Genomic DNA, 13,280 nt, shown 5'->3' with positions numbered 1-13,280 from the left:
TGTGCAGTCATGTGTGAGCTGAGTGTACAGCAGTGGGCTCCGCACACAGCCCTGGTGGGGACCCGTGTTGAGGATGATGGGGAGGGAAGAGCAGTTGTGATCCTGACTGAGGTCTGTTCATTAGGAAGTCCAATACCCAGTTACACAGTGGAGTATTTAGACAGAGGGGTAGGAGTTTGTTCACCAAGGTCGACACAATAGTGCTGAATGCCAAACTGAAATGCAGAATCAGTATTCTGGCATCAGTAACCCTTGTTGTCTTGGTGTGTCAGGGTCAGGTGCACGAGAGATGCTGTGGTATCTGTCGTGGGGTGTTCTATCAGTAGGTATATTGGTGAGTGTCCAATGTGGCAGGAATGGAGTTTGTGATGTGTGCGATTATCAGCCTCCTTCGTGCTAATTATTTATAATTTGTAATGTACAGACACTTTTATGTCTTCCACTGCAGTGCTGTCACAAAAAACTAATTTCACAACATATGTCAGTGATGATAAACCAGATTCTGATTCCGATTCTGTGTGCTCAGGTCAAACCTCATGGGCCTAACAACCTCGTCCTGTGTTGCATTGTTTGATGCCCAATGTTCTTTATTCCAGCAAGGTTAGCTAATCAATGGTGGATAGTCCAATAGGTGTTATTCTGTTACACAATCAACCTAAAGTCATTTATTGCATAGGTAGTTAGCTTAGTTCAGCCTCGTCACCCCGACTGGGGCACAGGCCACCGACAGCAGCTCACCAGAGCCCTCGGTCCTGGGCCAGTCTTGTGAGCTTTCCTCAGGTGTCATCCATCTTCTTGGGCCTTCTTCTCCCAGGGACGATGCTTTTGGAGCTTCTGTTGGCTAACCCCATGCCCAACCTACCTCTTTGGGATCGTCCATGGTGAAATTATTGATTGCAAAGGGATGACGGTTCCTGAGGTACCAACGTCAGCCGCACAATCAATGATGTAGCTGGCGACAGATGAGGCGTATTCCTCGAGGCCTGTGGCTTGCTGGCCTCTTTGAACATCTGCCAAAACAGTCCTGAAGCCTAGAGATTGCCTCACTCTCCGCTTGTCCGGTTTCTCCATGGTCAGTATGCTGGGATTAAAGTAATGGAGATGCGGTCAGAGAGGCACATTGATGGCGTGGGCGGCGTTATTAGTACCGTCACGAACAAGAGAAAATCTGCAGTTGCTGGAAATCCAGGCAGCACACACAAAATGCTGGAGGAACTCAGCAGGCCAGGCTGCATCTATGGAAAAGAGTCAGTCGACGTACCGGACTCTCCATCAGCACTGGAGATAAGAGAACCGTGTCTGTTGGTTTCTCTAGTGGCGTGTTGGTGGAATTCGGGTATAGTAAAATGTCCTGCCGGTTAACATGACTGCAATTATGGAGACTGTCCGGAAGCTTGTCTTGCTGAGAGCTGATGTCTTGGTGTTCGCGCTCGGGGGAACGGTGATCAACACAACAGTAAACTTCCAGAGCAGGTAATGTAGCCGGCATTTAATTGTAAGATGTTCAACTCAAAGTCGTGTTTATTGTCAAATGCACAAGTACACGTCAGTCAGGTTTATTATCAGAGCCTCGTAAAATGTGAAATTTGTTATTTTGCAGCAACAGTACAGATCAAACACAAAATAAAAGCAAAGGAATACCGAGGTAGTGTTCATGGACCATGCAGAAATCTGATGGCGGAGGGGAAGAACGGGAGCAATGAAAAACTTACTTGCAGCACTGAGCAGGATCAGGGACATAGAGCAGCAGATGCACGAAAATCACAAGAAAAACCTTAACAAATATCGTAAGTTACACAAGAAACAACACAAACAAAATAAGTCATTACATTTTTTAAAAAGGCCGCAAAACGCAAGTGCTGAAAATAAGCGAATACAATCACAAGTCTTCCGGCAAACGTGCAGGGTCGCTGTGAACTTGAACTGCGGGAAGGCGCTGGGAGGAGCGTTGGACCTCCAGCGGGCGAAGCGCTCTATCCGCAAAAGGTGTTCTCTTGCCCGCTCATTGGCGCGGGCGGCATGACGCGGGCTCCCGGCATGCCCCAGCCGGTTGCTGGCGAACATGGCGGAAGGTGGAGTGGCCGAGCTGGAGACGCAGCGCGCTGATACGGCGGCGCTGATGAAGACCCCGCTCAAGAAGGGGGACACCTGGTGAGGGCGGAGCGGAGCAGTTGCGGAGGGTGGTTGGCGGGTAGGAGACGGGCGTTGAGCGGGCGGGCCGTTCTCCTCAGACCGGAGCGCAGCGCTCGCCGGGGCTTCCAGGCCGGTCTTCCCCCCTCCCCCCGCGGTTACTCCGCGCCCGGGCGGGCGGGGAACCCAGCGGCCGCACCCACCGCCATCCCGGCACTCTATAGGCCCTGGCGCCCCCCCGGGACAAGTACTGGCTGTGTGGGGCCGGGGATAGCAGCAGTCGGTCCCGCTGGTTCTTGGGTCGCTCCGTCGTTGTTTCAACGTTGGCTGTTTAAACGATCCAACTGAACAATAAATTGGATGGTTACTAAAGGGGAAAAAGAAACGAGTTGGATGTGCACAGAGTTGAGTGACCAACTCCTGTAATCTGTTCAGTTTTGAGAAGTGATACCGTCATTACTTCCTTTTTTATTCCATTATCCTAAAGAGCCTGTATTTTTAATTTGAACTTGCCCTCCCGCATTGTATCATTGTCAGACCGTCAGAAGGAACTTGCTCACAGAAAGGAAGTTCCAAGCAGGAAATGTATTTTATGTTGCTTGATGTAAGAACTAGCAAGGGCAGTGGGTGAACTCTCTCCATGTCATTGACTCGTACGGAGATGCCTTTGCTAACGATGTTGCTTGCATTCAAGCGTTGCCCTAGATTTTTGTGCAGACGAAGCCGCGTCCATGGCATTTTAACTCTGAGGCAAGTGTTATACAGACGAAGTTGTGGTTGTCATTTTGAAGTGATGTGAAAAATAACTCACTGAGCAACTGAATCAGGGCAGTTTAGGTTCAGTTGCCACTGTACATAATGTAAACTAAAATGGAGTCAGAAATACAGCATGGAAAACAGGCCCTTCGGCCCAGCTTCCCATTTGCCTTTGGCCCAATACTCCTCCCATCCATGTACCTGTCCAAATGTCTTTTAAATGTTGTTAATGTGCCTGCCTCAACTACTTCCTTTCCACATACCCATCACCCTCTCTGTGAAGAAGCTGCCAGTCAGGGCTCTTTTAAATCTTAATCCCATGCCCTCTGGATTTCAAGCACCACACATCGAAGTTGCTGGTGAACGCAGCAGGCCAGGCAGCATCTCTAGGAAGAGGTACAGTCAACCTCTTCCTAGAAATGCTGCCTGGCCTGTGGCGTTCACCAGCAACTTTGATGTGTGTTACTTGAATTTCCAGCATCTGCAGAATTCCTCGTGTTTGCCCTCTAGATTTCAGTTCCCTTTCCCTGGGAAAAGCACTATGTATATTCACACTATCTATACCCCTCTTGATTTTATACATCCTTATATCTCTATATGGCATGAGACTCTTTGCCTTCACTAGAGAACTACTAAGGCTTCTGAAGCCACTGATTTGGTATGAGGCATAGAAAAGAAGCTAACTCTGTCACACATGCATTTTGGCTTGGAACTAAGAATGAGTTGATCATAATGAATATTCTGATAATGTTATTGCAGTTTAGGCAGTCATCTCTTATTTAGAACATAAGACATAGGAGCAGAATTAGACCATTCAGCCCATTGAGTCTGCTCTGCTATTCTGTCATGGCTGATCCCGGATCCCACTCAACCCCATGTACCTGCCTTCTCACCATATCCGTTAATGCCCTGACAAATCAGGAAACTGTCAACTTCCCATGGACTTGGTCTCCAGCACAGTCTGGCAGAGCATTCCACAGATTCACTACTCTATGGCTAAAAAAAAAATTCCTCCTTATCTCTGTTCTAAAAGGTCGCCTCTCAATTTTGAGGCCATGCCCTCTAGTTCTGGATACATAGGAAACATCCTCTCCACATCCACCTTATCTAGTCCTTTCAACATTCAGTGGGTTTCAATGAGATCTCCCCACATTCTTCTAAGTTCCGGTGAGTACAGGCCCAAAGCTGCCAAACGCTGCTCATATGTTAACCCTTCTTTCCTAGAATCATCCTTGTGAACCTCCTCTGGACTCTCTCCAATGACAATTCATTCTTTCTGAATGGATGATTTCTGTGCATTGAAAGTGAGGAGATTTAAAGGAATACTTCAGTAACGTGGCAACGTTATCAAAGTGACTGAAATGCCACAGTTTCAATTTACATTGTCAGTTTGCAAGTTCAAAGTACCCGTATTATCAAAGTATGTTTACCATATACACCCTTGAGATTGGTCATCTTGCAGGCAGCCACAAAACAAAGAAACAATGGAATTCACTAAAAAACCCACACCACAAAGACAGTCGAACATCCAGTGTATGCAGAACAAAAGAACAAATCATGCAAACAATTAAAAAACAATCCACAGAACATGGAACTGCAGAATCCTCAAAAGCAAGTCCACAGCCGTGTAACCGATGCAGCGCTGAGGCGGGTCAAGCCTCATAGAATTGTGAGCTTGCATTTCGCCCTTGGTCTCAACACCTTAATCTTTTTAATCTGGTTTGGCATTTAAGTCGACCGAATGTCGGTTGGTTGCCCGCTCTCGGGCACAGGGTCCGCTGCTTCAATCCAGCCTGATGTTTCACTTCAGCCCCATGTCCACTCCAGCAATGGCCACAGCTGCACCTGCATTCTCGAATCCTTCAGGACACCACAAAAACACCAGGTCGTGCAGACAGTTCAAAACCATACCTTCCAGCGGGAAGTTACAGGCTGCAGATCGTAGTCCTGAAAAAGTACATTTGGTAGAATTGTTATTACTTTTGTTAGCTGCTTGCAAAGAGTCACCGTGTCTCACCAGTGCCATCATCTTCTAGCTTGCCTGTGCTGACCATGGTGCTTGCCAATCTAACCAGCAAATCAGATATATTCTATTAAAGTTTAGCTTTATTTGTCCCATGTTCATCAAAGCATACAGTGAATTGTTTGGCTTTCTGTGAACGACCAGTACAGTTGGAGGGTGTGCTGGGAGCAGTGCACAAGTCACCGTGCTCCTGGTGATCCATAGCATGTCTACAACTTTTTAACCCTAACCTGTATTTTTTTTTTGGAGTGTGAGAGGAGACCCACGTGGCCATGAGGAGAATGTACAAACTCCTTACAGACAGCAGTGGAACTGAGCTGCATTGCTGATACTGTATTAATGTTACACTAACCACTATGTTACCATGCCACCATCAGGTACTGCTATTGATTTGCTTTACGGATCTGAGACTGTTCACACATAATCTGTGTGTGGAAACTGATGTACTCATTTCTGCTATGTTAAAGAACCAGAAGAAAACACTCAAACTGAAAGTTCTTTAACTGTGACTACTGTGCTGCTTGTACAACAGCCTCCACTTACAATGTCTTTAGCAGCACCAGAATTAGAACAAGGATCTCAAAAACATTTATTACAATCTTTGAATCAGAGGTGGAGAGGGTCAGCAGTTTTAAATTCCTCGGTGTTATCATTTCAGAGGACCTGTCCTAGGCCCGGCATGTAAGTGCAACTGCAAAGAAAGCACACAGCACCTCTACTTCCTAAGGAGTTTGTGAAGATTTGGCATGACCTCTAAAACTTTGACAAACATCTATAGTTGTTTTGTGGCGAGTATATTGATTGGCTGCATCACAGCTTGGAATGGAAACACCAATGCCCTTGAACAGAAAGTCCTACAAAAAGTAGTGGACACGGCCCAGTCCATCGCGGGTAAAGCCCTCCCACCATTGAGCACATCTACACGGAGCTGCTGGCATCAGGAAGAAGATACAGGAGCCTCAAGGCTCACACCACCAGGTTCAGGAACAGTTTTTATCCCTCAATCATCAAGCTCTTGAACCAAAGGGGATAACTTCACTCAATTTCACTTGTCGCATCATTGAACTGTTCCCACAATTTATGGGCTCACTTTCAAGGACTCTTCATCACGTGTCCTCAATATTTATTGCTTATTGATTTATTATCTCCTTTTTCTTTCTGTATTTACAGTTTGTCTTTTGCTCACTGGTTGTCCACCCTGTTGGGTGTGATCTTTCAATGATTCTACTATGGTTTTTGGATTTATTGAGTATGCCTGCAAGAAAGTGATCTCAGTGTTCTATTTGGTGACATGCATGTACTTTGATATTTATTTTGGACTTTGAAAAATGGAATCTGTAATCGGTTTACTGAAAGAATCGGGATTTGTGTCGACATTGCGTGCAAATTTGACATGTCCAGCAAAAGATTTATTTCATCATCACCCAAACATAACGTTGGGAATTGAGGCTGAAGTCACTGTTGAAAAGATATGTTGAAGATTTATTTTTTTGAGAGGAACTGACAAGATCTGGGAATTTGCATCATTGTGGGGGAAATGCTGTCTATAGTGAATGACAAATGGAGAGATTTATTTTTAAAGAAAGATTAGCTTCATTTGTCACATGTTCATCAAAACATTACAATGAAAGGTGTGGTTTGCATCAAAGCAAATCGGCAAGGGCAGCCCGCAATTGTTGCTATGTTTCTGATGCCAGCGTAGCATGCCACAACATTCTGACCCTGACTGGATGTGGGAGGAAACCGGAACACCGGAAGGAAACCCAAACGGAAACTCCTTACATACAGCAGTGGGAATCGAATCCCAAAAGCTGATTGCTTGCATTGTAAAGCAATTGTGCTAACGACTAGACTATGGTGCCACCCTTAGTGACTCAGAATTAAAGGAGGATATTTGGAGTCAAAGAATATGACAAAACTGCAAATACTGGAGGTTTGAAATAAAATCAGGAATGTTTGAAATACTTGCAAGTCAGACAGGATTGAATGGAATTGGTTGGTGCCATTTAGCCTGGAAGAAGCAGTGGAACATTTTACAAAGTTGGATGGCAGCTGAGAAGTTGTGATAAGTTGTTTGTAAAATTCAATTTTGTAAAAGGTGATAAATTGGCAGGAAGGTATTGGCAAATGTCTGTTCTTACTGGGAGTGAATCTGCCTATTTAATTGGTTTTTGCAAGACTGGAATGACATTTGAACAGCAAGTAATATTGAAATGTAGATGTACTTTAAATAAGGGTGTATGTTCATTGCCCCTTGCCAATAATTACCATTGCCAAATTCTCACTATCATCTTCCCAGGGTATCACCATTGGCCATTAATGGAATCAGCCAATCAGCCACAAGTGTAAGCAGGTTAGAGCTGATAACTTTGTGGCAAATAGCTCCCCTCTTGATAACCTTCAGCAAGTACAACAGTACTTTTTGGATGACTGTAACAAGAACAAAGCTCAAGGACCAAAGTGCCATCCATGGCAAAGTAACCCAATTAATTTGTACCCTCTCCCCACCCTTGTATTTACTCCCTGCACTACTATAGCAGGACAGCTATAAAGTGCAGCATCATGAAATGGCCTCCGACATCTGACATTATCTCACAGACCAGTGACTTCTATCAGCTGGATAAATAAATGCAGCCTGCTTGTGGGGATACCACTGCTAAGACGTGCATGTTTCTGAAAATGTCACCATTCCTTCAATGCTTGGTCAAAATTCTGAATCTTTTTACCTGAAAAGTGTTATTTTTAAAAAGTACTTGTATTCCGTCATAACCAACTGGTGAATTTTCAATTCTATTCCACTCCACTTTAATACTGCTAGTTTACAGCAGGCGATACTATTTATAGCTTGGTGGTGTCCTTTAGTTCACATATTGGTCAGTGAGATATGGTTTGAGACATCTTGTGTTAGCAATCCAACAATCTTGAAATTCAGCAATGAAGAATTAATACAAATAGTCACAAAAGAGCAAATGTTGCCATGACAACATTTATGCCACCAATACACACACACTATACAGTTTAACATGAAATCCTGGCACAAGCACAATTCGGTAACCTAATTTCAGAGGCATGAATCCTCATGAATTGATGCATATGTGATTTGCTATCAGTAATGTTGCTTTTCGTGGAATATTTTCAGGTTATATAAATAGAAAGCATGAGAGGAATGTATGCACTATATGTGCGATGTTGTAACTAGTTTCATAAGACTTAGTGATGGTCACATTTAGCTGGTAGCGTTGTTTTAGGTGTTGTGCTCCCTTTCCAGTCTGGTATAAAATGTTGGCTGCCACCTGTGGCACTTTTGGAGCTATCCATCTTTGATTAAGAATTTAAATTGGTTTCTTTGGCACTTAGTCTAGTTAAAGGTCCCGTGGCATGTTTGAAGAAAAGCCGGGGGTTATCTTAGCGAACAGCCCTTTTTGGCTCAATGTCAACAAGTCATTTGTTCAGTTTGAATAATCATGCAGCATAAAACTAGTATCTTGATTGCATTTAGTAGTTACTGTACTGTAATTCATTTTTAGGTTAGAAGATTCTAGCAGAGTGGCTACATAGTAACTAATGCTCCTGCACAGATAACCTCTTGCTGCACAGCTGCAAATTTCTTTCCTGTAGTGTTAACTTGTCATTTCTGAGAAAGTTAAGACTGGTTCAATTAAGGCATGCACCGCTCAGAAACAAAGAATTTGAAGAACTGTCAATTCTTGTTGATATCGTTGGAACATTTCAAACTTCTAGTGGTGAACCTCAGCTTTATGAATTCAATCAAACCTGAATCCAGAAACAGACTTGAAGTGGAACCTTTGGATGATTCAGTGAGGATTAAGATGTATATTTCATTTGAATGTGAAATTAATCTGGACAATGTTTACAAACAATGGATTTGTAATAAAGACAGACAAGAAAAAGTTTACGAAACGTAAAATATACTCTTGGTTCTACTTTATTCCATTATTCCCTTCATTTAATAAATACAATCAAAAGTATGATTATTTTCCATTTTCATTCTAAGTATTCATAGTATGCATATTACAAGAAAAGACATTTAAAGTACAGCGCAGTTTTCAGATGTGTTAAAATTTCCTGCTCAGAGCTATGATTGGTTTGCACAGCCTTTGCCCATGACCATCATCTCCAATAATGTGACTAAATGTTGATTTTAAAAAAAGTAACTTCATTGTTTAAAAACTCCCCTATTGATTAAAGCATTTGAATGACATAAAGTTTCATTTTAAAGTGGTGGAAAATTGTGCAAAGTAAATGTTTTGTATTTTGAATAACTAGGAATCGTCACTGCAGAAAGTGAAGGTACATGCAAACCAAGTGGTGTCTTGTGTTAAAGTGTGAGAAGTAAAGTACATCAGGCAGCTCAATTTTTTTATGTTTGTCTTCACTCATTGTATACTGGCCTATTATGATGTTTGATTTTTGCTTCTCGAGTAACACTTGGCAATATTGGAAATCAGAAAATTGCTGAGTTGGAAATGATAAATCCAAAGGAATCCAAAATAACACATACAAAATGCTAGAGGAACTCATCAGGTCAGGTAGTATCAATGGAAATGAAGAAAAAGTCAATATTTTGGGCTATGACAGCCCGAGGACTGAGCGGCATGAATGACAGTCCTGATGAAGAGTCTCAGTCCGATATGTTGACTGTTTATTTCTCTTCATAGATGCTGCCTGACTTGCTGAGTTCCTCCAACATTTGTGTTACTCTAGGTTTTCAGCATCTGCAGAATCTCTTGTGTTCTGGAAACACTGAGGTTTGATTTGCCATGTGTTTGCAGCATTTTCTTTTTTCATTTTAGCAATATTGGCATGGCTGTACATTGTTTGACTTTCAGATAAATGTGACGCAAAGTAGCGTTTTTTCTATTTATGTTATTTGAGAAGGTGATATAAGAAATTATAGGCAACCAATAGTGATATATTTAATTTGCTCCAATCTTCATTACAGAGGTCTAGCACTTAACACATCTTATAATTCTGACACGTTATGCATTGTCTTCATTGTGCCCCACATTTTGCTCTGAACTACAGTTTATAGCAATATGTCGCAACCTTGGGCATTGCAGTTAAGGCCATTGCATCTTGCTATAAATAAAGGCACACTTAGCAGAGAACAGATAACCAGCCAACAGTGTTATCTTAATGTTCCTGATTCCTGAATTGGTGATGGTGTTTGAATTTTATTTAGAGTTTGTTCCACCATGATTCCTTGACATTAAATGTCGAAAGGTATTTCCTTCTATGGTTACAATTTGATAGAAACACATGGCGACATCAGAAGCAAGGCAAGAACAAGTAAAGAAGGGAAAATATATATTTTATTACTTCATTTGTAATGTAGAGAGGAAATTAACCCATGGTTAGTCCATTAGTCAAACTAAGAGCTATATATTCCTCTATATTTTGTTAGGAAATGGAACTAGATTGGGTAGCAGGTGTTTCATGAAAAACAGGGAACTAGACTGTTAAGCTTTTTTTTAAATGAACCAATTTATTGATTGTGTTCATTCACACAAACTAAATCAAGGTTATTGGGAGATTTTAATGGGCACGGCAGTCAAGTATGCTACTTAAACATAGGTCTAGAACTATAAATGATTAATTCTAATTATATTTTTCATTAATTTTACTTTATACTATAACGTGGGGTCCACAGACCCCTCGATTAATTGTCGGGGTCCATGTCATAAAAATGGTTGGGTCCCTTGTTTTACAGCAATACTTCTATATCGCCCCCTGCACAGTGAAATGACGGGATGCTAATATGCCTCTTGCCATTTTTTTAGGTGCTTAAGGATCTGATTCTGCTTGCTACCTTTCATAAGTGAAACTGCTAAGATAGAGGAATTATCTGTTATCAGGGCTTTGTTTAAAGATTCACTATGTTTTGCAAGCTGGTACCATCTCAGTTTAATACCATTTTCAAGGGAATATACTGATACTTGTTTTGAAAGCGCTAACTATACAACTTTCCAGTGTCTGCATATTGGCAGCTAAATATTGAAAAGGAGGTTGTATTTTGTGTTGAGCTGCTACTCTAGAATATCAGTGTTACTTTGGTATTTCTCAATAAAACTTGGCCATGAAACCTGCAATGGAATAAAGTGCGCATCACTTGAAGGATAGATACCAGAAAAAGTAAATTTTTCAAACCTATTGAGATGGAGTTATGAATATACAACCTCTGGCACAGAGAACTAACTTTTGTATTTGCAGAATTTCACTTCTTCATATCTTAATTGCCAGAAATGTTATCATCTTTATTATACTTTATTGCATACTTTATTATACCAACCCGTCCATCTTTCTCACAGTGTTCAGCATTAAATTAACATATCTAATTTTCACTTCATAGCTTAATTTTCCGCACGCTGTGGTAAAAATTCTTCAGTCTGGTTAGATATGGAGATGATGTTTGCCTGCTCTGCTTTCCCAGGTAGACGTTGCACTTGTTTTGAATTTTTAACTATTGCAGACCATACCATAAAGATGCAATCTGAGCAAGTGTAAACATATGAATGTGAGCACAAGTCTCTGTGCATTGATACTTGGTTAAAGCATCCAGTTTCTTCACTTAGAGGAATATGATGCATATTCTTTAACTGTTGTAATATTGCAAGTTAATGTTTCTTTTAATTCATTTGTTCTAAGGGTTTTGTAGTGGCTGTCAGATCTTCTTTCACTAGATAGTAAATAAGGAATAAGGTGATCATTTGATCGATTTAGTTAATCTGTTGACTAATCTGTTTACATCCTGCTGTCTCCCATCACATCATTAGTTCCAAAATAATTCTCGAGCTCTCTTGGAACTTCTGTCCATATTTTGTCTGTCTTCTTTGTGATGAGACACCTCTTGATATTGATCATACTTTTACCTAGTTTTAATATAAAGCAAAAGCAGAAAATTCTGGAAATAGATTTTCTAGTTTCAGTTTAATCCCCTTGTCTTAGTCTGACTGGTTTCAATTTTCATTTTCAGTCTTGCATACTGCTATAAGAGTAGCATGGTTTTGAGAAGAAAATAGTAAACTCTGGAGGTATACCTGGATTTTTTTTTCTCCCAAGAAAAAAATAAATGACTTTAAGGCAAGCCGATAGTAATTGTGAATTAACTTTAAAAACTGTTTCCCTCTGAAGAACTTAATATGTGGACAGAAATTCTAATTTGACATGGTTTATAGAGCTTGTTCTATAAAGAGCACAGCAGAATCTTGTCACTAGAGATAGATAAAGGTAGGCACAATGATTCAAAGGTATTCACAAGACAACAAGGCAGCATAGCAGGCAGTGCAACACTATTACAGCTTGGGCGTCAGGAGTTCAATTCTGGTACCATTTATAAGGAGAATGTACGTTCACCCCATGACCATGTGGGTTACCTCCAAGTGCTCAGTTTCCTTCCACAGTTCAACACGTACTGGTTAGTAGGTGAATTGGTCATTGTAAATTGCCCTGTGTTAAATAGGTGGGTTGCTGCGTGGTGCATCTCACTGGGCCGGTAGGGACTGTTCTACGCAGTGTCTCTAAATAATAAATACTAGGAAAAGGTTAAAGTGTCGGACTTCATTGACTAGTGAAAAGTGAACCTCTATTTCCATAGAATTTGCCGATATAGAGTATTATATTGGCAGCTGGGTGTGCTGACCTTGGGCTTGAGCTTTGCTGACAACATTAGTGGAAGCGTTTAGACAATCAAAGCTGTAAAATACCTCACTGATTTAGACTGGTAACAGATGGAGAAAAAGAGAATATTGTGTGAAGTCATGCATTAGGTAAGATGAATTGAGAAGAGACTGCATTCCCTTTTTGAGAAGATGCAGAATGCAGAAGCCTGGAGGTGAATTATACAACTCAACAATTCCATGTAAATGTAAGTTGTATATGAAATGCATATGTGAAGGTTTGAGACCAGGAGTAGGTCAAGAAACATGCTGTTTATGGATTCTGTCATGGAAAATGCCTGGATTTACTGGTGAAGTAATGACCTTGAAAGCTGTTTGCAAATTCATGTGACTTGATCCCTGATATCTAGTAACATAAAGCTGGCTGAAGAGCCAACCCTATTGAAGAATTCTTGCATCAAACCACATCATTTTCTAAGAAATATGTTTATTCATTTCTATGCAGGAAGTAACTTTGGAACATTTGATGAAGCTAAAATATAAGAATTTTGGAAAAAAGTACATTTTTTTTAAAATCCAAGATATATTTTCACAAACAGCAGTATAGGTAGAATTTCTTAGATTAGATGATAATTTAGTAAATAAATAATCTGTATGGATGACATGCAAAATGGAAGTTTTTCCATGCAGTTATAAACTTTGTTTTGCATGTCATCCATACAGATCATTTCATC

General features: G+C 41.1%; 1 protein-coding gene across 3 annotated transcripts in view; it reads left to right on the top strand.

Moving 5' to 3' along the window:
- The first annotated feature begins 2,039 nt into the window (after positions 1–2,039).
- LOC134351792 (ubiquitin carboxyl-terminal hydrolase 15-like) overlaps positions 2,040–13,280 on the top strand; it is a 117,596-nt gene continuing 106,355 nt past the window's right edge. For 2 of the 3 annotated variants that reach the window (XM_063058486.1, XM_063058485.1), the window contains exon 1: positions 2,040–2,151. In XM_063058486.1, the coding sequence (XP_062914556.1) occupies positions 2,063–2,151 (89 nt within the window). In that variant the 5' untranslated portion in view covers positions 2,040–2,062. The remainder of the gene's footprint in view (positions 2,152–13,280) is intronic. The other variant, XM_063058487.1, reaches the window with a different exon arrangement.

The sequence above is a fragment of the Mobula hypostoma genome, chromosome 9 (genome assembly GCF_963921235.1).
Source record: "Mobula hypostoma chromosome 9, sMobHyp1.1, whole genome shotgun sequence".
Taxonomy (NCBI): domain Eukaryota; kingdom Metazoa; phylum Chordata; class Chondrichthyes; order Myliobatiformes; family Myliobatidae; genus Mobula; species Mobula hypostoma.
This window is presented reverse-complemented; position numbering and strand designations above follow the sequence as displayed.